Below are 27,930 nucleotides of genomic sequence, written 5' to 3'. Positions count from 1 at the left end.
TTACCTATTTAATTGCTCTCCCACTTAAAACATTACAGTTGAAACAGAGATCAGGAGTATTACCATGCAAAGTTTCTGAAAGCCACCACAAAAAATAATTTGTGAGGTCGACTTCCATTGAAAGCAGCCTAAACATCTACAGAAGTCGTTTCTGTGGTCATGGTACAGACAGGGATGGTTTATGATGTTTCAGTTTGATTTCAAACATTGTTGCAATACAAGCATGTTCAGATTCAAGTTTTTAGGTTTGATCTAATTTTTAAGTCCCTGTCTCAGATTAAAATTTCAGACCATCCAAGAAAGCTAACTAAATTTTCCAGCAAGGACTAGGTAACAGTGTTTTTTTGGAGAGAAGACCGGTGCATTTTTAGACAAGCAAGGAATAATCTGTGTCCCACACTGAAAGCTGAGGGAAGAAAGGTCATCAAATTGATGAAGAAAGGAGCACAGTTATCTGTGGGGATTGTTCACAAGAGAATTGCCAAAAAAAGTTACGACTTTAAGAAATCACCACGTGGCATTTTTGTTTTCTGCCATTTGACCTACCGGTTAATTGTGCTACATGTCTAATTTCTCTGTGTGATGAGCACACCATGGGACTGACAGTTTGGCAGCCCGTGAGCTCTGCTGGGACATAACCCCGGGTTTCACAAAGAGGTAGCACAGACTGGGAGAAGAGGGAGAACTCTCCTACAGAGCCTGTAACCTTTTTTTCCACTGTAAGGAGTGAGCTGAAGAAGGCCAGGTTGCCAAGGAGGATACCGCTCTAGAGCTCCCATGGAGCTGCTGACACTTAGATGTCAGATCTGGAGCTGTTCTGAGTTTGCAGAGCAATTCTGAGGTAGCACAGGAAAGATCCAGACAGCAGTTTGTAATGGAAACCTCGTGTTTCTGTTGGTACCTTAACTACATGTTCCCTGTAGATGCCTTTGGGTCCATTGTTTCAGCTATAAGTAAGATGTTTTTCCTCCTGGAGGAGAAAGAATCAAGTCTGAGGAGTTTGTTTTTTGGCTTCAGTTGCTGTCTGCATAACATTGTCATTAATCACTTTATTTGCTCTAACAGAGGGTGAGTGCTGCAGCCGAAATCATCAGCTTGTAGCAGACAACAAATCAGCATGTTAGCATGTTGCAACAGGAGGGACATGAGACTGCAGATGGCTAAACAGACCTCAGTCCAGCAAGTATATTCATCAAGGTCCACATTATTACTTGAAAGTTTTAACTGGACTCATTTGATAAAAACACTGTGCTTATTATTATATACATTTGGAGAACCCTCCTCTAGTCCTTTGCCACTTAAAAGGTTTGAATTGGCTCTCCAACATGACAGAAAAAGAAAAAAATCCCACATACCTTCATGGATGTTAGTCTCTGTTATGTTTTAAGAGGCCAGACTTCTCTGGCCTATGCTGAAGACAATCTCCGTATGTAAGGAATGAAAAGAGCCCCTTAAACAACAAGGTTTTGGCTCAAGGCAAGAATTCTAGGCAGAAATTCCTTTGCTGGGATGATGCAATGGGTCAGATTTTCTGATTAGCACATAGATTTTTCGGTGTTTCAACTCCAGTGTTCTTTTCAAGTATATTTGTTTAAAAGTATAATTGACCAATGGAAAAGGAAAAAATTCCCTCATCTTTTAGTTTTGTCATTCAGTAATACCCAGCTGTGTTCAGAGGTTCTATTTACAGTGTTTATTTTCTACTCACAATAGATGTTTTAATAATCATCCTTCTTTATTACATTCATAGATGTGACTAGAGCAAACTAGAGAAATACAGTCATTAAAGGGCTACTGTACTAAGCCTCAGAGTTCCCCTCTTTGCAAAGTGTGATACTTCAGTGTGGTTTGCAAATGACACAAAGCCAAGACGCATCTTCCTCTCCCCAGAATTCATCACTTCATCATTTCAGCAGAACACAATTTAATTATCTGGAATTTAAGTGCAAAGGCAAAGGGTCAGCTATTGATCTCCATTCTTGGAACAAGCCACAGGAGAGACAAAATCAAGTGAAAGTTGCTGCTCTTTTAAATTAGTGAATTTGAGCTGTTTTACTGAGAACTGGTCTAGGATTTAATGCCTCTGAGATAATGAGACCCAGGAAGAGTTTTAGGCTTACTGAGCAGAAATTACATACAGCAACTGCAGGTGCTTAAGTCTGAGAGAAAACCCAACATTTAGTTTGTATTGTTTTAGAGCATAAGCTCTTTGACACTGAGGCTGTTGCCTTTCATTTTTAAGTTAGGCCTGTCATTGGTATTCAGTAAAAGAGCATTATTTACCCATAGGTTCCAGCAAGAGAGTGAAAAAATGCTGCTTTTATAACAGGATGTTGCAAAAATCCATGTAAACAAAGGCACTGCACTTAATGGAAGCAGGATCGATAGGAGTTATCCCTGTGGGGCAGACAGGGCCCATTCCAGTCTGCACACTCCCCTAGATGTAGAAGTTGTCCCTGCCAGGCAGGGGAGGTTTCCAGCCTCATGGGTATGTAAGGGCTCACATATCTCTCTTTTCTTGTATGGGGGGGTCTCCATTTTGGTCCGGTGTCAGAACTTCTGGGAAAGAGAGTAAAACAGTGAACTTTAGGCTTCAGACTTAAGACAAAATCTCCAAAGAGCAGCATTAGATAACAATGATAAATCCATATAGAACTATAAGGAGACTTCTACCTTATCTTTGAAATTGGATACATTGTAAACACCATCTCGTACAATTGTGCAAATTACCATTTACCTTTGTAAGAGACAACTGAAGTTTTGGTTACTCACAGCTTTACAGACTAAGAGGTATTGCTGTAGTGCTTTTGAAGTGTACTTGCTATTAGTGCAGTCACATAGCAAAACTACAGCAAATATGACAGAAAAAGGTCAAGAGAAATACTATTTATGTTGACTTTGACAAGGCCATCTGGAAGTTGTAATGCAGTAACAGCAGTAATGCAGTTGCTGTCACAAAGTTGTGCATTGCTTTTTCTAGTCATGCAAAGAAAACTTTACCTGCCCTGGGAGATGTGGGTAATGAGATACTTCTGTGAGGAGAAAACATACGTGTGCATCTCTTCCTTACCTTACATGAACACCCCCAGTACCAATGAGAACTGACATCCAAAAGGACCTGCTATTACTGCATTTGGATACGATCAGTAACTCCCCCGGGAACACTTTGCTAAGAATTTGGAGCTGTTTTGCTAAATTTCAGTGCCTTAGATACTAACAAGAATATTGCTTCTTCACCATCTCATCATGGCTCCCAGCAGTGTTGTGATGGGAGGCTGGGGAGGGCAGCAAAACCAAGGATGCCCTCACCTCCCTTCACTAAGTGAACTCCCATCATTTTGCTAGCAGCTCCAGGCAGCCTGTGACCCTTGGTTAGAAGAATGATGAGGAATCCCTAAGCCATAGGAGTGTTTTAGACATTACACAGATCTCTGTATGCTTGCTCTCCCTTTCTCAGCCTTTAGCTTCACAGTTGTCTTTCTGCTGGCTTTTCTACTGCACTGGATTCTACTGATGTGTCAAATCGAGCCATGAGATGCACACATGCATGCTGAAGTGGTGAGCACATGACTAGGTTAATTAATTATGCAGAAAGTTATAAAAGTGCCTTTGGATCAATTCAATCAGCCTCTTTCCTAAAGTAGCTTTAAATACTCCTGTTACTTCTAGAGAGAGGATGTATTTCAAACATTTGTGTCCATATATCCAGGCCCCATCATAAAAGGAAGGAATCTTGAAGGCTAAACTCACCTTCATGATTTTTAATCTGGTTGAGCTTCAAGACAAAAACTCTTGAACATATTTAACACACTCACTTACCCCACCCACCCCCCCAGCTACCCACCCAGCTCTGTTTTCATGTAGTTTGTGACTTCAGAGCTTCACAAACCCCCGGCCTAGAGCAGCTGATTTTCTATAGTTTCAAAGAGAAAGGAACACATAAGACGGGGGGGGGGATGTAAGGAAGGGAGAAGAGCTAAACCATAAACTTGTAAAAGCAGGAAGGGACAAACTGCACAGGGAAATCCCAGTATTAGTGAGGACAAACATTATGTCTCTGAGTACAAGAGTGCAGTAAAACAAAGGAGCATCAGACTCTCAGTGCTCAGGTCTACAGATACAGATGTGAATTTCAAACTGGAAATCCTAACGGGATTTTAGTGACTTTTTTATGATCTTCAGTTGATGAGAAAGAATTTAATTTCTCAATTGCCCAGCAGGATTACCTGTGTTTTGAAGTTCTCTCTAGCAGAGAAAGACTATGGTGTAAACACAGCTAGAAAGAAGAAAACCAAACAGAATGCACTATGTATCCGTGGAACTCTTAACACTTGATACCAGTGCAGAGAAGATGATAAAAATACATGTTTTGAAAATATGCTTGGTCTTTCTGGCATGGACTTTGGGTTGGTTGCTTCTTTGCCATGGCAGTGCATGGCACGTTAGTGCATCTTAGTACTGTTAGGAGAACTCAAAACAGACAGTGTTTTGAAGGGCTGCATCACTCACCAACAATTTGCAAAATTACTCAGGAGGACAAAACTACAAGGAAATGAAAGCAGCTTAGCATAACACTGGAAAATGTTTCTTGTCCTTAACATGTTGTAGGGAATCACCTCAGTCTCCCTGGGTCCTACTGCAATGCCAGAAGGCATAGTCACATTTTCAGCATAGATCTAAAATCTATTCCAAGATTTCTCTGTGAAGTAGAGGACAGACTTTCATGGTCCTTACCCTTGGCTGTTTAGCCCCTTGTTAGCTGTCTTTGGAATTCCCTTGTGCTTATAAACACAGGGAGTTCAGTGGAAGTTGAAAATACAAATGAAATTGTTCCCTTAAAAGATCAGATCTCCAGTTAGTCACTTAGTAAAAATGTGAGGCATTTAATCTTCATGGAGGGAAAGCTGCCAAGAAATGGTAATGAAGAATATTAAAAACTTTGCATTTCTTTACTAGCAGGAACTATAGAAACTACACTTTCTGATGAACAGTTGTTCCCTGACAAGTAGTCAGAAAACAGTTTAGACTGACTTTTTTGATTTCAGAAAAATTGTGCTAGTGTGTTTCATTACTTCAGATCAGATTAACGTCATCATTGTCTTGAAAACTGTCCCCAAAGCTAAAGGAATTAAAATAGTGTTATAAAAAAACATACCAAAAGAAGTAAAACATTTTGGTCAACTAAAAATAAAATTACTGTGGGCTTCTTTGTTTGCTAAATTCTTCTGCAGTTCAAAGTTTTTTTAATTTTTCAACTGAGCATGAAAAAAGTTATCCACATCGTTTTAGCCTTTATTTCACTCTTTCATTCTAAACCTTAGCAAAGTATGTAGCAATATTTCTTTTTATTAAATTTATGCCCATTTCATTTTAAAGCCAATTTGCTGTAAGATTTATTTTCCAGATCCTGGAACATAACTTCCAGCTACTTACTGGGTGTGTGAAGTGGTCGAGAACTAGGTTTGGGTTGGGAGTGGAACACAGGGCTTAATTTACTGAACACACAGGGGTGCCCTGCAGCAGAGAGAAAGCAAGAACTAAGCAGGAGTCAATCAGGAACTAACATGGTAGGCAGAAAATGACTTGGTAAAGCTAACAGGTTCAAATTTCAGATGATTCTTAATTCACTGTGCAAAGATGCAGAATAAAAAACATGGATATATAAAAAATGCCAAGCTATAGAACCTCACACAGAGCAGTTCAGCCTGGGCATCCCTGTTTAAAAAGATATTCAGTAAAGCCATGGAATGTGTATTTTAGACAATGGATTATGTTAGAATGATTCTGCTTTGACAAAAGAGAAGCAAATGTGGCTGATAAAAATGCAGTTAAGTAGTTAAAATTAGTGTAAACTGAGTTTTCTGCCATTATTGAACAAGTTTGAAATAAGAGCCTAGAATATAACTGATAGAATGTAATCTGTTTTAAAAAAAAAAAAAAAAGAAGAAAAAAAGATTGTTTCCATTCTGGTGAGAGTGAGTGCTAGTATTTGTAAGAGGACCAGATATCTGCATGGAACAGAGGAGAGGAGCTATTTTGGTTTGGGGCAGATCTGACTGGGGAGGAATTTTTCACTACTGACATTTCTCTGCTTTGCAGCCATTATCATTGTAGTACCTGAACATGTGTGCTCAGCATTTGCTGTTTGAGGTGTTCTAGTCAGCTGAGGTTTAACAGATCAGTCATGTGCTGTGAGCTGTGCTCCCACATGGAGCAATACAGGACTTCCAGAGCAAACAGTAACACAGATGTAAACACTTAAAATGTAAACTTGCCTCTTTCAAGAAATATTCATACATGTCTAAATAAGTCAATGAAAATGTTAAGGTACAGAAAATAAACCAAGCATTTAAATAGTGGATACTATGGTAGCTGTTGCAGCTCCTGCTTGGGAGTAGTTTCCTATGCACATAGAAAACAATGATCCAATAATTTATTAGGTTAATGACTGAATTTGTTATGATCAAAATAAAGATGTGCACACTTTGAAGTGAGGTTGTATATGCCTGGCTCTGTCCCTGCTGGAATTCTGAGAACTCCAGTTCCTAAAAAAAGGTCACTGACAGATAATGGAATTAGCAGAACTTGCCTGCTTCTGTCAGCAGGTCCTAATGCAACCCAGGTCCTTGTGTGTCCCAGGGTCTGGTAACATGGGAACTCCAACTGGAGCTTTTATTGGATTGGGACATTCTTACCACACTCCCATCAGGGGTTTCCAGTGTCTAGTGACAGTCAAATTCACCCTCTAACTTTTCTTTTCACTGAGAGCATTACTAAAACATCCTAATTTCCCCAGGACTAGTGAAGCTTAATGTTGCTGACTTTGCTGCCTCTGTTAGATGGGTGTGAACAAGATACCCAAAAGCTGTTGTACAGACACAACAGCAGATGTAAAATACTACTGCATTTGCCTTACTTGGTTATATCACTCCCAAAATCATTAATTTAAAACTAACTAGTTTCATTTGATAGGAATTAGGAATTGTGAGGCTTTGGAATTTTTTGATCCTTTTTTAAATACTTACTAAAGAAACCACCATTTGTCTAACATCAAAGCAACATCAAAGCTATGCATTACTCTTTCTTGCACCGAAAAGGTTAAGGACTTGGTTTTTGGCCATGCAAACGGGTTTCTTTATAAACAAAGAGAATAACAGAAACTAAAATATTCATAAATATGTATCAGTGCTATTGAATGATGACCTTTTCTCTTTTTTTTTTTTTTTTTTTAATAACATCCACGCTCAAGAAGCATAGTCTGCTTGGCTGAATGTTCTTTCCCAGGATAGCATTTCCTCTCCTGGAGGAAGGCTGCTTCTGTCACATCTCTGTTTAACTGTCTGGCCCTCATCCTCCCCACCCAGCCTGCTGATCCATGTTTCCAAATATACTCTTAATTACATATATGAAAATGTAGAAATGTAAGAATAGCACACAGTGGCATGTTCAGGTTTCTAGTGTGTTTTTATAACAACATACAATGCTGTTCTGTGAAGCAGCAGAACAGATTAAAGATCACAGAAAATTGTTTCTGGCTTACTGTTTCTGGTTTTGCAGGCACTTGTGGAATTCCCAGTATACAAATTTCTTTGGTATTGCATGTCCTTGGCATATGCTGGAAGAGCTTAACATAATGTGCAGGGTTATTACATGAGTTAAATTGAAAAAATAGCCCCCGGTATGTGGTTTGACTTGCTAGTACACTGATCTGTAGGGCAGCAGATATCACACTTCAGACTGTTCAGACACAAGTGCCTAATCCTTGCATTGTAGTTCAGAAAATGGTTGGTGTCACAGTTGTCTTAAACTGCTTGGGCATTTCAGTCAGTAGCAGGTTATTTTTAAAGTATGCTCAGGCCTACACAGTACTTGGTATCTGTTTTTAAATGACACTCAAATGCTGGATATCATAGAGATGAACTGGTGAAGCAGGAAGGAGATGACTCCAGGTCTGTACAGCAGTGTCACATACATAGGAAAGGAGTCCTTAAAACTACATGTGCACTAAAAGTACAGTACCAATCAAGTTCAGTAGACATCAGATCTGGTTCCACAGTCTCTGTAGTTTTTGTTTCCCATATCTACATACAGTTGCCTCAATATATATAATGATTGACAAATATAGAATAATACAAAGGGCCTTTATAAAGGCCAGGCTGGCTCTAGATACTTCTGAATCCCTTCCAGCAAGAGAGAAGTGCCTTTTTTTAATTCTGTTTCTATAGCCCAGGCAATTCCATGTTTCCCTTGGCAGTCAGCTCTGCCAGACAATATGAGCAGCACGAGCAGCCAGATCTGTGCCTCTGGAACGAATTCAGAACTCAGTGCACCTGCACAGCTCACGTACTTTCACTCACTGAGCACTGCAAGTTTCTTAATGTAGCTTTACACACTTCTTTTTTTTGGACTGGGTGGAGTTCAGGAAAAAGCCAAAAATGTTCTTGCTTGTGTAATTTTCGGTTAAGATCAGCTGAATTCAATTCTCAAATGTGATGTCTTCCCATCAGCTTGTGTAGCTCTAAACACAAGTTATGTGGTGTCACGTGCTCTGGCAGAGGAGCTAGAAAGGTTACTGTTTAGTAGGATTTGGAACATGGAAATCCAAACCTATTTAAAATTGTGAAAGAATAATTTACAATATTCCTTCCTTACAATATTCCAATGCCTTAAAGGCATCTCTCACTTGCCTCTCCAAAGAGTAAAGAAGCCTGAGTTGCTTTTTGGTTCATTTTTTTTCAAGCATCTTTACCTTTTGGAGACTTACCACTCTTTGAGACTTGCTAGTAAGGCTCATAATGCACAAAGATACTGCTGCTGCCAAGGCACAGCATTAACACTCTCAACATTCACATTCACATGATTGTTTCCTGCCACATCTAAGATATTTGATAACATTTCTGCATTAATCTGTAAGATCACATTCTTCACTCAGGGTACAAAGGTAAAACTCTGACTTGGGCATTGCCTAAGTGGAGCTGAATGAATCCTTATTGTGTTCTGTGCAGCCATTTTAATGGTGAGAGCTCTTTGTTGAGCACAACATGTCCATGGGCTGCTGCTTATGCAAGAACGTTGTACTGCGGCTGCCTGTTCCTTAATAAGATTAGGCAATCAAGTCATATAATCTCTCATTCTGTTGATTGCTTTACTGCTGGTAAAAGGACATTTATATAACTTACCTACACAGAAAACCACATCCCTTCTGTTTGAGAGATGAGAACGATGACAGGCTGTGAATTTCCATGTGTGGTTTTGGAGCAGCAACTTGGTCTTGTCTTAATTAATACCCCACAGCAACTTTGTTCCAGACTGTGTATTAATTTTTTCTGAACAATAATGACTCTCATATCTTGACACAAGGCATCCAGCATTTCCTCACAATACAGTTTTTCTTTGAAGAGGAATTGCTAAACCTCAACAAAGCTGGGAAACACTCTAGAGAGCTATCACCACTACTAGAGTGATGCCAGCTGTTAGTAGAAAACCATTGACCAAGAAACTTAAAGACAATTACCAAGAAGATGTCAAATCAAGACTAGAGAAGACTGAGGGGAAAAATAGTCCCTAGGAAGGGGGAGGACAGAGGACAGTAGAAATGTAGTGGAAGACAGACAACATTTTTTGGCTCAGCACCCAAATCCTCACCACCATCATTAATATCAAATCAGAGGGTGAGTAGGAACCTGAATGTTCTCATCCAGATCTGATGTGCAGCGGAGAGAGGGGAGATAAGTTGTGCAATACCTTCATTACCTGTCTGTTAGTGCTGGATAACACAGGTCTTACACAATCCTCCTTCAGAACCTCTCTCTTGTGAGGAACTGGAATGTTGTCCCTACTGCTGGCTCCCCAATGATAGAATCGTAGACAAGAGCAGCTGATGCCATGCAAACTACTGAAAAAAAAAAGGTACCATTTTGTTTGTGCTTCATGGTGTTCTCAACAGCAGAAGCAAAACACTGCATGAAAACTTTTGCCTTTCTTGTCTGCAAGCAGTCATTTCATGGGACAGTTCTTCAAGGGAAGAACATTTGCTGACACCATTTGTAACACCAATAAACACAGAGAAAATGGACTCAGGCAATAGAAACATCCAAAAGCCAGTGCCTTACCAAAAAATGATGGCATAGCTGAGGGATGAGAAACTCCAGTTTTGCAGGCCAGATCCACCTCCACCTCTCAGACCATGTCTCACTGCCCTTCCCAGAGGTTCCAAAGTCCTCATAGAATTTTCTCTGTTGTATGACCAAAACACAGGGAGAAGACTGGTGAATCTGGTTTCACAACAGGGATGACTTGGCATGTCCCACCACAGGCAGGAGCATATCTAAGAAAAGATATATGAAAAACAGCCAAAATATATGTTTTCCATTTCTATCAGCAGAGGGGGAGGTCACTCCCTAACAGCAGGGAAGGCCTGCAGGAGAAGGCTAAGGAGGACACTGAATGGGTTTGCACAGGTTACTTTAAGCAACAAGACTATATCCTTCAAAACCAGCTGGTTGTGGTTGTATTCTTAAAATCATTTGTGGAGCCCTACGTTTCTTAGGCTTTAGTTCAGGGTTCTGTTTGTCTTTGCTGCCTTTTGCAGAGCACTAGAGGTGGTGCTCATGGTTCTCCATCTGCAGATCTCGTTGGGTCCTGCACAGATACACCATTGCATGATGCAGTGTAGTTGGAGGGGGAATGAAATCCACCAAAGGTGCTTAAGAACAGCTGGTCTAATGAGACTTGATCTTTCTCCTAAGTAATCAATGAAACATCAGGAACACTTGCTTTCTCCAGATTCTTGAACAAAATCCTATTTAAAAAAAGACTTGCCTAACTGTTCATTGAGACACTCTTTGAGATTTGGCTGAAGTATCTTGCAGGCATCATGAACAGAGAGGAGAGGAACTTATAAAACTATTTTTCTGAGCAGGAGCCTCCTAAGTAGATCCTGGAGATAAATGTGTGAATTACAGCCAAATGTGTGAATTTAAAGCAGAGTATTGGCTGCTTAGATTGAAGGTTTGCTGGGGTCAGTTTTGCTCTCTGTTTTGATTAAGGTGCATTGAATTTCTCCAGAAGGCTAATTTCTTTCTTTATTTTCCATTTAGTGTAGTGTGGGGAGAACTTTTCTTTCTTATTTTGCCACAGAATTTATATAGCTCTCTAGGCCTCTTGAACTGGCTATTCAGAATTAGAAACATTAGGATTAGTGCAAGTAGGAAGTTATTAAAATTATAACTATGAAAAATTCTCTGTGTATTCACAAAAGAATAACATGTTCTTGATGAGTAACAAATAAGGAATATGAGATGTTCAGACTCAGTGACAGTAAGAACCAAAGCAATATGCAGAAGTAGTAGCACATTTCATGATTCAATGTTTTCATTTTTATCAAATGGAGAAGCTAAGAATGGAAACAGATAATGTGAGGTGCCCAAGGCTATGCAACACATCAGTGGTGAAGCTGGGAATACATTCCAGATATCCATCTGCGCAACAACAATGTGCAGAGCTTCTCAGGCTGCACATCTCCCACAGTGCCCACGTGCAGAGCTCCTGCACAGCATCTGTCCTGTGAGAGGTGATTCCATGGCTGAGGGCTCACAACAGCATCAGGTCACCAGGTCACTGCTCCTTTGGGCTCACTGGTCCTGGGTCTGACAGTGTCACAGGTCAGGGGGTTCACGTGAGCTGTTGACAGAAGCTGATCCTTTCAATGTGACACATTTACCTGGTTGGAATACAGTGCTCCCTGCCTCCCTTCTGGAGGCATAAGGCAGGGAACACAAGAAATCACAACGCTTTGTAGCAGATGCAGAAAACACAGGCGTGGCTGTGGACAACAAGGTGGGAGCCTCAAATCAGTGCCTCAACATTGCCAATCTTCATTTTTACCAAAATTGCTTGTAAATAGCTGAAGAGGGAGACTTCATCAAACCTTCTGAACTTCAGCATTGAGTCAGACACATAGGGACAGCTTGGAGGAATAAGTGAATATACTATAAAGCTCAGTACAGGTATTATCAAGTAATGAAGTTAAGTCCAACAGAGCACAAGAGATTTGAAATGTGATATCCATGAAAGGATCAGGAGCCCAGCGTCCCTGAAGATGCAGTTATCAAATAAGGTATACCACTAGCTGGATTGGCAGTACTTTTTGATGGACTGGAATACCAGAGCAGCAGAGGGTACCACGTTCCCCATCCAGGTAGTGGCTCTGCCTCGCTCCCAGCCTTTCTGTTCTACCCCGCGCGTACAAAGCCCGGCGGAGTCCGTGCTGTGCTCTAACCGTGCCGTGTGTGCCTCCCGCAGGTGAGCGGCCCTTCGAGTGCAGCTGGCCGGGCTGCACGAAGAAGTTCGCCCGCTCGGACGAGCTGGCGCGGCACCACCGCACCCACACGGGCGAGAAGCGGTTCCGCTGCCCCCTGTGCGAGAAGCGCTTCATGCGCAGCGACCACCTGACGAAGCACGCGCGGCGCCACGCCAACTTCCAGCCGGGAATGCTGCGGGGCCGGGCGGGCAGCGGCTCCAGGGCCGGCTCCCTCAGTGACCACAGCCGCTCGGACGCCTCCAGCCCCACGCTGAGCCCCGCCAGCTCCCCGTAGCCCGCCCCGCTGCCCACGGCACCGCGCCTCCGACGCCCAGGGGACTTCGGCTTGTGTTGCACACCTTTGGAAAACTGTTGTTTCCCTCCCCTACGCCCCCTTCTTTAAAAAATCAGTAAATAGCTTCCTCCCACTGCAATTTCTAGTCAAATTTGCTTTACCCGACCACACGAGTGGCTATGCTAACCTCATGACGGACAAACTTACATGTTACACTTAGTGACTCCTGCTGTCTCAATATGTCATATATTTTGCAACCATTTATGGATCCTCTTCATTATTCTTTATAAGAAAATGAGAAAAAATAAAAAAAAAGGCAAAAAGCCCCACAATTCACCTCAGGTGTCAAAGTAGTTTATAAGACGGGATTGCACAACATGAGCGTACATACACTTACAAATGAACTGTGTTGGATTTGTGTCCCCCTTCTCCTTTCTCAGGGATGGATATTTATGTTACACAATAATTACAATGAAGACACACCCTAACCACGGCCTTACTCTGTAAATATAATTGCACTCAGAAGATTTTGTTAGGTTCTTTCACACATTGGGAAAACAAACAAACAATACGGAAACCAAACCAATACTGGAATGTAGTACCAGACTCTTCCATTGTTTGTTTTCCTCATTATATACCTATGTTGGGGAGTGTCTAAACAGAAGTCCTGTCTTTCTTCAAGCTGCCCTCTGCTTTTGGTGGCAAGCCATCTTTTCACTTCATGCTGAAGATGCTCCAAAACCAACTTTCTATTGCAAAAATCTCTGGGAGGTTGATAAACTTGTTTGTTGGTTTGTTTCATGATAGATAAAATTCTGAGAAAAACATTTAAACAAGATGCCTTAAAAGTAAGTAACCTAAATCACGAAGAAACATATTTACACTGGGTAACATTTTCTTGCAAGGTGGCCTGGAGTCTCGGAGTCTTTCTGTCATCACACTCTCCAAGTTGTTAAGCTATCTGCACTGCCTGCTCAGTATGGGACCAACAGAATATTCAAATCAAACCACACTGACTTGAACAATTTTCTTTATTTCTTTCTCTCTCTTCTTTTTTTTTTTAATGAATTGTGGAAATAGCATTACTGAACCAATGCCCACCAAAACTGTTCTCAAGGTACTTACCTGCTGTACAGCTGTGTCTTAGAAAAACAAATTGGCTAAGACATAGTTTCTGTATTCTGTTGCATCAAAATTGTGGTTGCTGATGAAAGAAGTGAAAATCATAAGATATCTTCTGACTGGAAAAGTAAAATATGCATTAAGTTTTAAATTAAAGTGACTATAGCTCAGCACTACTACAGGTTTCTCAAAAATACACATACCAGCATAAAGCAAGGTGCTCTTATTTCTGAATAACTGTTTGATAACAGAAAGGGAATATTGGCTACTTTTCAATAACTTTCAAATATTTGACACTAGATAGAGCAGAAGGAGGTGGATTTTTATGTTTTGTATGGTAGAAAGCAAAAGTGCAGGAGCATTGTGATGTACTGAAGACCTCACTGGCAGCAAATACACTTTCTGTGTTTGTCTGGTCTGATAGTGCATATTGTAACTTCAGGTCCTTTTGATTCTGGAATTTTGGGGGATCCTGTTTTTACTGTAGGGTATAAATGCAGTTAAGTGTAGCATGGTGAGAAGAAGCTCTCGATGCCAAACCTGTCATTTGATGTGAAGTGAATGCTCCCAGATTCCAAATGAACCTGTATCTTACTTGCTGCTTTGCATTGATCCAATTTTGCAAGGTTTTGTTGTACTGTATGTTAACTGTGAGAGGCTAATGTCGGTTTCCAAGTAGTTTCATAGGTACTTCCATAATACTTACATTATTCCTGATACTACACATTCTATTAGTTGTATAGATAAATACTTAAAGACAAAGTGCAGATATTTCAGTATTTTTTCACATTCATTTTCTCCAGATTTCACCTCTTGGAAAATCACAATTTCCCCTTTTGGATTGGAAGTCGTGCGAGGCATAATTCTACTGCTTCATTTCACAGAAAAAGAGGATTGCTAGGGTTTTTTGCAAGATGACAAGTATTGTTGAGTTTATATGATGGGTTGCTGAACCTCTGTGAGTTAGAGGAAAGCCAGGTCTGTTTGCCTCTACAGATTTCCTCTGTTCTTATTTTATGTTTTTTTAAAATCTACTGAGATACACAATTTTAACAACTTGATACAATTCAGGTAACAGGAATTCACATTCCAATCATTTCTGTGACTGCTGAAAGAGCTCTTCTGCTGTAGTTAGTAAAGAGGCATTTAAGATATCTAGCTCAAGGAATTCTACAGGTCAGCTGTGTGCACATACTTCAAAACAAGTCATAAACACATTTCTCAATATCATTATACCTTAATACAGGGATATGGAGGGCAGGAGGAACAACCAAAAACAGAAGGAGCACGAAGTATCAGCAAAAATTACAGGCTTTGTGTTCCAAATTCAGTTTGTTATATCATCATCTTTTCCAACAAGAGCATCATTTAATCTTCAGGAAAGGAGGAACCGCTCCAGTCCATTTATTTAGGGCTCAATAATTCAGCAGATGCATTCCAAACAAGTTGTTTTAATAACTGCCTGAAGAAGGAATATTTGCACCAGGCTTTATTAGTGCTGAGATTGTAGAATATAAAGATTATGGAACAACCTGTTCTGAGGGACATAGAACTATGCAATCTTTAACAGTAAACTAACATTTTACATATATTCATCATAGATATTACTACTAATTCTCCAAGTTTTAGCAGGAAAAAATAAATTGGTTCAAAGTCAAATTTCCAGTTCAGTCCTTTCATTTAATGAGAAGAGTATGGGACTGGATATAGCCAACACAGCTACACTTTCAGGAAATTCTCTGAAATTGGTCGTTAAAACTTTTTTTCCTACATCTTTGTTGTAAATTCCTCAGCGTGTGTTAGGGTGACAGTCAAGTTACCATGTTTTAAAATCCCAGCTAGAGTTTGAAAGAACTCCATTAAATGTTTAATACATCATAGTTTTAGGATAAATTATGAATTCCAAACCACTAGTAGTTTCCAAAACTGAATGTGAACAGAACTTCTCATAATATTTTCATATGAAAAAAGAGTGTTTGTTGTTTTCCAGCATCTGCTAGAAATGGCTAATGACCAGCAAGGTCATTAAACTCCATTCTCATGATGGTTCCTCCTGAGTTTTGCAGATAGAAGAAGTCAAAGCAGCTCAAATTGTGTTTTGAAATCTGGGTGCTTATCCAAACTAACCTCAGGTTTTTGCCCTTGTTGTTTGCCCCAGTGGTGTAATCTAAACCAGTCCTGGTATAGCAACAAACAGGCACACTCAGGCAGTCGTGCCCTGGCAAGGGGCAGGTTTCCTCACAGTCCTGTGTCTGGAGGGGTTGTGCATCTCTCCTGCCTCCTCTGTTGCCCCAGCAGCCTGCTGAGGTGAGTCCTCACAAGCGGCAACACTGCCAGTGTGGGGTTTTTAATTTTAATTTCAGACTGCAACAACAGGTTTATTATTATTAAGGAAGCCCTGAAAGTTTGTCTGTTTTTCTCCAGCCACAATTCTGGCTTTGGCTGGAAGAGTTGAGCTGAACTGCCTTGCTGCAGGAAATGGGTGCAAGCTAAAAATCATCATTTCACTACCACCAGTCACCTGGAGATAGAAACTCAGTCGCCCCTTCCATTAACCTCATCCTCTGCAAAGGCCCAATGGCAACATGAATTCAGTTTTCATCTTGCTTCTTAGAAGGCAGTCCTGGGATACTCCTGGCAGCTAGATTCTGAGAGAATTTTTTATGTCTGCAAATTAGTTGTTCCTTGCTTTTATGATACATGCATACTATCTGTTTACATAACCACAAAGTTATATATTTATGACAAGTCATCAGAAGCCTCTGTTTGATGGTTAACATCTAATTCCTGTATGTATCCTCTTCTCTATTGCATTAACCCTTGCAATAATGGTAGCTGAGAGCCTTGAAAACCTCAGTCCCCTCTCTGCAGACGTTCAGTGCTTTCCCTGTTTCATGCATCTGGGCATTAAAGGCCGTGTGAGGAGCTCACCTGTTTGTAGCTATTCCCATTCACAACTGCCTTTATCCAGGTCTTTGTCATGAGCTACAGAATTTGTACTTTGTGAAGTGCATTGTTGTTTTGGAGAACATGGTTTGTGAAGAATAAGGAAAATCAGCTCTACATGCTTAAATCTTGCTTTTTCATTGCCATTTGATTTACTAATTTCATCAGGTAATGCCTAGAAACTAACTTGCAGGTGCTCTTTTACTCCATCACACCATGTGTTTGTGCATTGGGTGCTAACATAGTCTGTGTCAGTGAATGGTTGATGAACATGTGTATTTGTAACTCCTTTGGGGATAAAGCTAAAGCCTTAGGCAGAAGAAAGCAACCAAATTATACTTGTTTATCCCATAAACCAGAATATAGAATGCAAAAGCCCATTCACTGGTATAGATGTTTATATATATATATATATTTATATGTATAGATTTATATAAGCATATGCACATATATATAAATGCATATATGTGTGTATATTGTATAGTATGTGTGTACACATAAATACACAGCAGTGTGTCTGTATTACACACTGAATAATGAAGGGATATCTACAGAGCAAAACCAGGGATCCAGTTCATTATAGGTAGTGCTGGGTCTGAACCAAATCTCTGGATCCAAATACCATTGCATCTGGAAAGGTTAAACCTGTTGGAGGTTTGTGGTTGAGTTTCATCTCTGGTTACAGCTGCAGTGCTTGTGTCTGTTGTGCATTCTGGGGGACGTGTGTGGGAGCACATGTGCTTTTGCACAAGCACATGCCTGGATGGGTGACAGAGAACGTGTGCCATGAGTGTGCACGTATTCACATCGATTCTTCCAGCTTTGGTGAACTGCAAGGCTGCTGCTGTCATCCTCACTTGTACAGCTTCACCAGCAGCACATGAATGCTTCCATGGCTCATTTTTCAACTCTAAGTCACTACATTGAAGTATTACAGTTGTACAGTTATATGTTCATCTATTCTTGCTCTGCTGTAACTTTTTATGTATTTTGTACTGCATAGATTATATATTGTGATAATGTCCTATGCAACAACAGGAAAAGGAAACAAAGGAAAAAGGAAGAAACTTAAGAACTGTAAAATATTGTCTTAACTTGTATGCATGGTTAGTGACGTTTACATTTTCCAAAATAAACTGTAACTATGAAATATTGGTTTTCTCTTAATTTCTTTCTCTATGTATCAGCTAAAAGCCATCAGTTGTTAATGTTTCTGCTGTTCATTTGATGCTTGATATCTTGTTTGATATCTCTGTTTAAATTTCATCCAGTGTTATTGTTTAAAATGGGATTTTTTTTAACCATTGAGAGAAAGCTTCTGTGATGTTTGTTGTGTACGTTGTGTACTCTTCTCTGCTTTAACTAGTATTTTTTAATTCCTTTCTCAAAGCTGGTATATACCGTATTTTTCTTTACAAGATGGTTATGGGATTAATATGCACGATTTGAAGGTCAGAGAGTCAGCCATCCTTTTTTTTCAAAGCCCAGTTTTTGCACATTTGTGATATCATCTCCACAAGTGGCAATGTCCTGACAAAACAGCAGCAATATAATCTCACGAGGATCTCAAAATGTTCTTTCCTGATTTTAAAGATGAGGGAATTGAAACACAGATGTGAGTGACTTCCTCAAAAACATGAGGCATTTGCAGATGTGAAGGAATGAGTCTGAAGTTGCTTAGATATACAGGGTATGTGACACTTCCAGGCACTCTTTGTGAAAATAGGCCCCAAAGAGTAGCACTTCAGAAGTCGTCCTACATGAAAGATCTGCCTTGGGTTTGATAACAGAAGAGCAGTCAAAGACTGTTTTCTAAATTTGCTGGGAGAATGAAAAGGGAACCAATTCCTTCCCAAAGGATTGGGGTTTCAGTTGACGTTGTGCTGCCTTGATACTGTACTGTTATGTGCTTCCCCACCCAGACACCCACACTCTGAAACGTGTGTTTACACATTCTCACCTGCACAAAACCTTCCCTCCAGTTCCTGAATGCATGCATGGGTTTCTGTCTTGCCTGTGACTCAGCATGTGCCATGAAATGTTCGTTGACTTGGCAGCAGTCCACCAATTCAGAAGAGGAGTGACAGTAGTGCTACAATTTTCCTATTTTCCCTTACCTGTTTATCATTTCTGTCTTCAAAGTAATCCACCTTAAAGTTCATTGCCCTGGCTTTTCAAGGAACCACACCCATGGCACGCTTTGCTAGTTAGCTGCAAGACAGTAAAGTGACACAAATATAAATACAGTCAATAGAAACAGAGAGAAAAGGGAGAGAAATGGAGAATGAAATAAAAATGAGGTGAGGACAGTGAGACAAGTGTTTCTAGCCCCTGACTAGGAAGGCTTACACGGCACCAGAATACATGTGGGCTGTCCTAAAGAATTTCAGAGCAAGTTAGGCCGCACCTCCAAAGATGACCAGAGGCTGCAGCATCTTTTCCAAGAGCAGCAGAGGAGAGCTAAGTCAAGCAGTCACTCAAGCAGGCAAGACATATGTTTAGGCAGCTACAACGTGCTGCTGGCACACCTAAGAGGATAAAGGGAGAGATTATTTTAATATTTCTCAATCCATGCACCAGGAAAGGGAGGGAGTCTGGATGCCCAGATATCTGAACAGCAAGAAGGGAAGAGGGAAGCAGGACTGAACACTGGCTTTGGGAGCCAGATTTGTGCTTTAGGCAACTCGGAGAAGAAGATTACGTTAAACAAGTCATCGAAAAAAATAAGAGTGAAGAAAAGAGACCTGAGAAAACCTGAGGGGGGTTTTAGGCAAGAACAGGCCCAAAGGTCTGCTAACAAAACCAAAACACTGAGCTTAGTAATAGCTCTACCTCACCAAGAGAATACAGCTTTAGAGTGTAATTGCTGCCTCATCATAATTGTAAAGAAAGGCTCAACCTGTCCTACCTGGTTGGCACAGGCAGGAAATAGATTTAATCTTTGGCTCCTACTGGCTGCAGCAAATGTTCAGTGGAAAAAGAGGGGTTGGCACCAGGGGCTGGGCTGAGGGAGGTTCCAGGATGCTGGTGCCACTGGTTTCTGCTGAGCTGATGTTTCTTCTCTGCATCACTGGGTCCTTATGCTGCCTGGGCACTGCCCAGCAGGGCTGGGCCTGCAGCACCATGACTGCATCACAAAGGCTTCCAGACTGGCTTGTTCAGAGCCAGCCCCAGTGCTCTTCCCAAGGCTGCCAGGTATGGCTGGGACATGTCCCAGAGGGAAGGTGCAGAGTGCCAGGCTGGTAGATGGGAGAACGCCAGTGAGGAAAAAAAGCCCATCTGAAGGACAGGAGAGATGGTGCTGCTGTCACAAAGAGAGTTTTGGGTTTATGGCAGCACAGAAAGAGGAATAAGGTGAAAAAATGTGAGGAGTAGAGGAGAGGTGCAATAAATGGGGAAGGGAAGGTAAACAGGGGGAAGATAAGTATAGAAAAATAAGAAAGAAGTATAGGGTAAGGCAATTTTATGTCATTTTCTAGAGATGAAAACAAAGCCTAACGTGCAAAATCCAGTCAGGGTTCTAGAGGACAGAGTAAGGTAGCTCATGTGGTAGCAATTCCAACAGACTAGAAGGTAAGGCATGTCAGTGTGTAACAAACGGGGCTGTGTGTCTTTAAGAGACCAATGTTTGTGTTTTCCCATGCCCTCCTATTGTGGAAATAACTTTCTGAGTCATTTCTCTGATCCTGGAGACAAACTGAACAGATACAAAACATAACAAAACACAATAGCAACGGGAAGAGAGAAATTCCCCCTTCCTCCTTCAACAACACGTTTTATGCCGGTGATCTGAATGCAGAAGGAAGGTGGAGACTGACAGTGTTGTTTGGTGAATCAAGCTCACCTTCTCCACCACAGCACAAACAGTTAAAACGTGAAAGCCACACTTCCCCAGTCTGTCACTTTTAAATGTTATCCAGTCTCTTTGGTTAAAAGTCTTACCTTCCAGATTTTCCACAGACAGCGAACTGCAAGAGGAATTTGTTAGCTTTTTTTAAACTTCAAAGCTTTGCACTTCAAAGACCCTACAGCTCTTTTCTCAAGCCTCATGCCCCACCCTCTGCAGAAAAGATGTCAGTTTGGGACTCTCAAAATGCCACACTTGGAAGCTCACATACATCTAAAGATCAAAATCACAGCTCGGATCTGCCCACAGGGGAGTAACGAGCAGGGCACACCCACAAGTGGCTGGCCCCAAACCCGGGCTGTATCAAGACTTCTACACCAAAATGCAGAGTCGCCACTGATCAGAGCTGAGGTTGAGAACTATCTCAAACCCTTTGAAATTACAGACAGACAGCTCCATGAAGTTGCAAGGCCTTGCAGGTTTGGTTTAACATCCAAGCTTTTTGTTAACTTTGGAAGTCATAAAACAAATCCCAATCTTTCCCACTCTGGGGCTGTCATACAAACTGCGTTTGCAGCCTGCTGGGAGAAACAGGACGACATGGAGGAAGAAGAAAGAAGAAAGTTTTGCTCAGGAGTGCCAGTCCCCCCTGTGCCAGGGCCAGCCCAGGGAGACGCCCGCGCTGCCGGGCACGGCAGGTTGGCAGAGCCCTCCAAGACATGACCTACATACATCCATCTCCCTCCCTGCAGCAGAGTCGTCAGCTTCAGGAGCTGAGGGTGTGCAACCAGCCACACACTCCCCAGCTTTTGCAACCTTCCCTGAGGACTGGGGAAGGGAGAGTTTCCCCCGACCGAGCCCTCGCAGGCAGCTGTGCTGATTAACTGAGCAAACAAGAGGCAAGCCTGGAAACAGGAACCTGGGGCAGGGTGGGTCTGCACAAACAACGAGGCTGGGTCAATAAATCAGGTCTGGCTCTTGGCATCCCTGCAAGAAACCTTCCAGTAAGGCTTCCCTGGATATTTTTGGACTCCACCTGTCTATTTTTAGGAGGGATAATTAATGCTGAAGGAAATAAGGAAAAAAATCAAGTTTTAAGTTCATGAATGGAAAATTTGTTATTCTCCACAAAATCACTATGATTAAGGAGGACTAAAACAGAAGGGTTGTATTTCAGAAGTAAAAATATGCTTCAATTCACTGTAAAAATTGCATGTTACATAGTGTTTGCTGAGAGAGGGGAAGCATTTCAAGAAGACAGGGCTTCACCACTTAACTGCTGTTAAATAGGAGTAGAGGCACAGCTGAGTGGTCAGCTTTAAACCCCAGCTGTACACGGGCTGTGTTTTTGTGCTCAGGCTCCCAGCTTCTCTGGGTGGTGGTGTGATCTGGCTTTGGGAGGGGCTGGCTGGGACCTCGAGAACATGCCCAGGCCTGTGCATGAAGTTACTCAGGAAGAGAAAAATCACAGCCAAGTTATGTAGCACCCTCAACAGGTCCTTAAAATAATCTGCCTCAAGTACAGGGCTATCACAAGGATAGAACATGGGTTTTATGAACTAAGATGGGAGTTTCTTAAAAATAAACCCGGCCTCTTGGATACAGGAGCTGAAATATGATGGACAACGTGTGCAATGCTTTCAAAATTCTGGTTTTTTACTGATAGCAGTGGTTTAGATTCACATACTTCAGCCTCATGACATAGTCTTCAATCAGTATTCTTGTTACCATTGCCCCTAGAAGAAAAAATCCTTTCCTTAGTAATTTTCTGTTCGTGTGTGTTCAGATCCCACCTCATTCCAAACAGTGAGTGCTTCAGAGCAGGGCCCCCCTGCCCAGCATCTTACACACAGCACCTTGCACTCAACACAGGCACGAATGGCAGCTTTGCTGTCCTGCAAGGACAAACGCCTGCTCCCTCCTTTCCCCTGCAGTCTGCACTCACCACTGCACACCCCAGGCTCTGCACTGCAGGGTCCCCTCAGCCTACACTGAGCCCAGCCTGGAAATCCCTGACACGGGGAACATTTGGGGAGTATCACACAAAAATTATCTTTTTGACTTAGAACTACCATTTCCTGTAAGCATGACTGTGGTCTGGGAAGGGCTAGGAAAAATCACTAGGAATTATTCAGTTTAATTCCTAATTATACCTCTCCTACCTGATAAATACTTGCCCCATGTCTCTGCACAAAACCTTTGCAAATGTGCTGGATGAAGATCTGTTTATTTTTAAGTTCAGGGAGGTAGATGTCATCTCCCATGAACAGCTATAACAATTGGAAAATGAGGACATGCTACAGAGTGTTTTTTCTAATGAACAGTATTTCTAATTTTGAAAAGGTTTTCATTTTCACATGTGACAGGGTAATGAGCATTTCAGCTACTTGGTGCCAGCCACATTTTAATAATATGAAGCCCTATATAGTTAAAGTGATGCTGAAGCATTTATATTTTGTATTTGCTTTCAGTTATTTTTGACAATAAGACAGCAGTATTGTCCACAAATCTTAGAAACCCAGATGCATGAGATATATATGCTACAGCTGAGCTCCTTGCTTGTCTGATAATTTCCTCAAAAAACAGGAGTCATGGTTTGAAGAACAGAAGCCAAAGGCAAAGCAGACTGGCTGCACTACGGGTTTTATCAGTTGTAAAGATGCACAGCCTGTCTGGGCTGTCCTGCACAGGCACAGCAGATGCCTCACAGGCCATCAGACAGCAAGAGATCCAGCTGCCACATGGGAGAGGAGCCCGGTGAGTCCATCCAGCTCGCAGGGGACAGTGACCAAAGAGCAGCCGGTGCCATCGAGGGCTGTGGGTCCCGCACGGGGACACGGACGTGGAGCTGACACGAACAGGGGGCTTCCCTCCCCACCCACATTCTGCTCCAGGGAAAAATCTGGCTGCTGGAGCAGGATTAGCACTGCCTGTAAGCACATCTGTGCCTTAGAGCTGCCTTCCTTCATGGATGTGTCCCACTCTCTCAGCCTTACAAATGCTTTAGTTCTGATGGCAAATTTATAACATGCTTGGTAACACATCAGCCTGCCTTCTGGAAAGCATTCATTGCTATATTCAAACCCAGCTAGAACCCAGAAATTCTGGAAAATTATCAGCACCAGTAATGTGTCAGCTTTTCGAGAAGAAAGGGTCATGGAGCTGTTCAAACTTTGTTGTTTGAACAATCACGAAGTAGTTGATTGTTCTATGTAGTCACAAATCCATAATTTGAGTTCATGGCTGGAAACAACTTCCATTTTGCTTTGTAAAGTTAAAAACCTTTCTTTAAAGAAGAAAAGCAATATTTTTTACATAACCCTTCTGCCAGCATTTAAAAGCACCTGGATTGTACATTTGCCAGTTTTGTGATATTCTGGAGTACTGTGCAGAAGCAAGAAGTCAGTAACAAATTTTACAACAGACTATGATACCCAATTAAATTCATGACTCTTCTCTGTTCACACAAATTATGTGAACATTATGGAGAACATTACCCATAAGCACTACAAAAGGAGAAAGATGCATTGCCCATAACTCACTAATTCCAATGTTTTGTACCTCAAATCAAGTTCAGTTATAGAGGAGAGAAATTGAAACTGCTCCTGATTGTCTAGGCAGGACAGTTGGGCTTTAAACCTCATATTATGTTATAACTCTTGTATTCCATTTATCAGTGTCAAAACTACTCTGCTGGGGACTCGTCCAAGCAACAGAAAGTGCACATGAAGTGGGAGCAGTGAAGGTCTGTGTGCCTGTGCTGTCAGCATTCCCAGGGGGGCAGGAGCGCCAGGGGACCTTCTGGGAGAGCTCACCCCCCGAGCCAGCCAGGGCAGAGCCCACTGTGAGAGCAGCACCTGCCTGAGGAGCAGGTCTGATCTGAGGCATTCTCAAAGGGCATGGGCACTGATTTGTGGCAGTTTAACAATAGATTTGATGGGGCTGGACTGGATGCCTGCTCTCTGTAACTGTGCCAAAGAGCCACCTTGCTGTTGCCACCCATCTTATGTAGGGTAGGCAACTTTTTCTGGCCAACAGTGGTAAATTTACTCCCACACTTACTAATTGGAGTGTATTAATGCTGGCTCCTACACTAGCCACTGCCATTTGCTCCCCCTCCTTCCTACTCAAACGATCAAAGTTTTTATTATAATTGGCAGATGAAGTCCAATGTGAGGTACTTTACATTTCAAAGAAACCTGACCATACCATGACTTACATGCTGTTTAATCTTGTGCAAGAGGTGTGGGTCCTTGAGTCTGCCATCTCTTCATTCCAGTCACTCCAAGAGTGTTCAGCCTTTGCAGGCATCCTGAAGATGATTTGCTGTAGATGGAAAAAAGTAAATTCAGCATCATTCTGCACAGCACTGAGACATCCAGCTTTTCTATTTGGATGGTTTTGTGGCTTCTTGAATGAGCACAGTGACTTAATGTTTTTCTGTGCAGAAAGACAGTGTTTTGCAACCATAAAACAGGGGCACAATACAGGGAGGGCAGGAATACTTTAGGAATCTCCCCAGCCCAAGGAGCTCTGGTGCCTTAGCCTTTGCTTCATCACTCAGATTTCTCTTAGTTCTTATGATGCACATAGCTAAACATTTGAGCAAATGCTATGGTTACAGGAATAATAAGAGTAGTTTTGTTCATTTTTGTCTTAGATCACAGCACTGTGTGAGTTCAGGTTAGCTGTTTAGCAGTCCTGTAAACCATTATTATCAGGTCCCAGTATAGCCCCCTGTTTTCTCCTTAAAGTCTTCATCCTCCCTCCCCACTTACTGTATGTCCCTGGTCTGGGTAACTATGATACAGATGCTTTTCAGTGCTTCATCATCACATTTCTGAAGTTGGACAAGGGACAGTCAGCCCCTACAACAGGGAAGAGAAATGAAATTTTTCCCACTTTTACTTGCTCTCAATTGGGGTTTTATAGCAATGTTAGGTGGCTTGAACTACTTTCATTTTGCTTCCTCTGAGTTAACAATATTAACAGCTTGATTTCAGCAAGGTATCCAAGTTGGGTGGAGTTTTGGGAAAGGTACTCAATTTGTTCTTTAAAATGCTCTTATTTTCTTGGAAATATGGTTACACAAAGAAAAGCATTGCACTTGTGTTGTAAGCAGTGAGTCTTTCAAATGTGGTGACGACTCAGAGAGATACATAGATTTATTTAGGGAGACCATGGCAAGTAGAGCACAGCTTTATAAAGCAAAACCATATTTGTACTTAAACATGGTTTATTTTATTTTCAAGCTAAAATCCAGTCAGATAATCCATATATGATATGTTTTTCAACAGTTCTAGTTACTATGCCACAGAAGAAAACTGGAATCACTTACTACAAAGCTGACAGGCTGGGGGAGAATTCTTTTTTATGAGCACTCTGCAAATGTGGGCTGTATTTCCTTTCTTTCCATTACTAAATCAGATTTTCACTGTATGCTATTACAAATGAACTCACCCATGGCAGTTCTGAGTGCACAGTGAAAAGAGAACAAACCTCCAAAACAAGCTGAGGCAACCCAAATTTTGGCCAGGAAGCCAATCAGGGAGGCCAGCCAAAGCCATATTTCAACAAGCAATGTCTTATGTTGCTTTAATGTCCTTTCCCCAGGGGAAGTCTTGAAGTGTTTCTTGAAGGTAAATTCTGCAAGCAGGTCTGCTCTGTGTTTCCCTGAAACCCTCTTGGATTTGTTAGAGCTCTAGAAGGAATCAGGAATCTGATCATGTTGAATAAATGGCATGATTGTGGTTTTTAAATCAATACAAAAGGACTAATACTTCCATAAACGTAAAATAACTCCAATATCAATCAGCCAGGCAGATAAGCTTACTGTGCTTACATTTAAGGACCAGACTGCTAGACTGCTAGTCATGTCAGAAAACCCCAGCAAATGCACAGAGTTCAGCAAGTCCACAACCTCTGCTGACCCTTAGCTTCTCCTCTGTCTGCAGGTATAGTATGTTCGCACCAGGAAGAAGGAAAATCTTAATAGCAGGTTGGCTTATTAGTATATTGAAACCTTTGAGATCTGCAGAACAGGTAAACATGTTCAAAGATTTTTATATCTCTCCTCCCCACACTATTTTACTATCTGATTTATCCCCAATTCAAATTCAAGATGATGTCAAACAGCAATGATTGAAGGGAAACCTGCTTCGTGAAAAGGCACAACAATAAAATGGTTCATATGGAACTTGAATCAAGAATGAAAGGACAAAATTAAAAAATCCAGGATTATGTTATAAAAACAGGCCCTTTCAAACCTTTTTAGATCACCTGAAAAGATTAGTTTAACTGATAAATAATCACCAATCCACTGTCTCAAGAGAGGGCCAGACCTACACTAACTAATAATTTTATCAATCACCAGGGGAAAGTGTTTCAAAAAATTATTAATGCCATTAGGAGATTAAATGATTGGATGCTAACACAGTGTAATCTGGATTGCTCGGAAAACTGGGTACAAACAACCCAAGTATGTTGGATAAAATCAAAATTGACTGAGACATTTAGAAAACAAATGACTTGGCTTTACTCACCAGATGTATATATTCACCTCCATCACCATATGGAGGACTCCGGCTCAGGAATCGCAGACTCCAAAAAGTACGAGCTCAAAGAGCAGCTACTTCTTCTACAATTTATGGATGGAAAACTAAACATAAAAACTAAAGACATCTTAGTGATTAACTATACAATAATTTCAGTTCAGAAATAAGTTTGTACTGAAATGCAGGCACTATCAATTCTAAACAGAATTAGAGACTGTTTCAGCAGGGGGGCTGTCTGACCCACCTACAGCAGAGCCTGCCTGGAGCGATTCTTACCAGAGCTGAAGTGTATTTCAGAAAAAGCTTTTCAGTCTAACTCGGGTCTTTACAGATCGAGGGAGATGTTAAAAGGCTCAAGGAGACTTCAAGCACAGGCATGAGAAATATTATATTTCAGGGACTGGAAATATGCCTTTGCAACAGCCTTAGAAGGCAGGATCTGCTCAGCCGGACACAGGAGGGTGAGGGATGGTCCTTTCAGTGGGTACAGGCACTTCAAAGGCAGCAGACAGCTCCTCAATCTGACAGGAGTGAAAGGAGATCCTAAAGCTAAAACTGGAGTCAGACAAATTCAAGTCAGAAGTTTGTTTTAAGAATGGCTAATTAACATTGGAACAAGTTGCCATGTTATTATGGTTATTATTCAGCACGTGGGAGTTCTCTAAAGGTGGTTGTGTGACAAATATCCTGTCTTTCCCCTGATGACACAGAGATTTCCTGAGGAGGGTGACAGGGGCAGTCACAGCCCAGTCTGTCCTGCCCCTCCACAGTGGCCTGGCAGCACTGCCCCTCCTGCACAGGGTCCTGTCCCTTTGGAGCCCAGGAACTGGGAATACTCTGAAAACAGAAGCTGAGCAGACAGTGC

The 27,930-nt window shown here is 41.5% G+C and overlaps 1 protein-coding gene across 1 annotated transcript in view; it reads left to right on the top strand.

The window, feature by feature from the left end:
- The window catches only part of KLF13 (Kruppel like factor 13), a 33,349-nt gene extending 15,533 nt beyond the window's left edge, over window positions 1-17,816 (top strand). Inside the window, exon 2 of the mRNA XM_017835923.1 lies at window positions 12,304-17,816. Within this exon, the coding sequence (XP_017691412.1) occupies window positions 12,304-12,596 (293 nt within the window). The 3' untranslated portion in view covers window positions 12,597-17,816. The remainder of the gene's footprint in view (window positions 1-12,303) is intronic.
- Window positions 17,817-27,930: the final 10,114 nt, after the last annotated feature.

Source organism: Lepidothrix coronata, unplaced genomic scaffold (genome assembly GCF_001604755.1).
Source record: "Lepidothrix coronata isolate B3197 unplaced genomic scaffold, Lepidothrix_coronata-1.0 Scaffold266, whole genome shotgun sequence".
Taxonomy (NCBI): Eukaryota; Metazoa; Chordata; class Aves; order Passeriformes; family Pipridae; genus Lepidothrix; species Lepidothrix coronata.
Note: the sequence above shows the minus strand (reverse complement) of the source record. Positions and strands in the feature narration are given on the sequence as shown.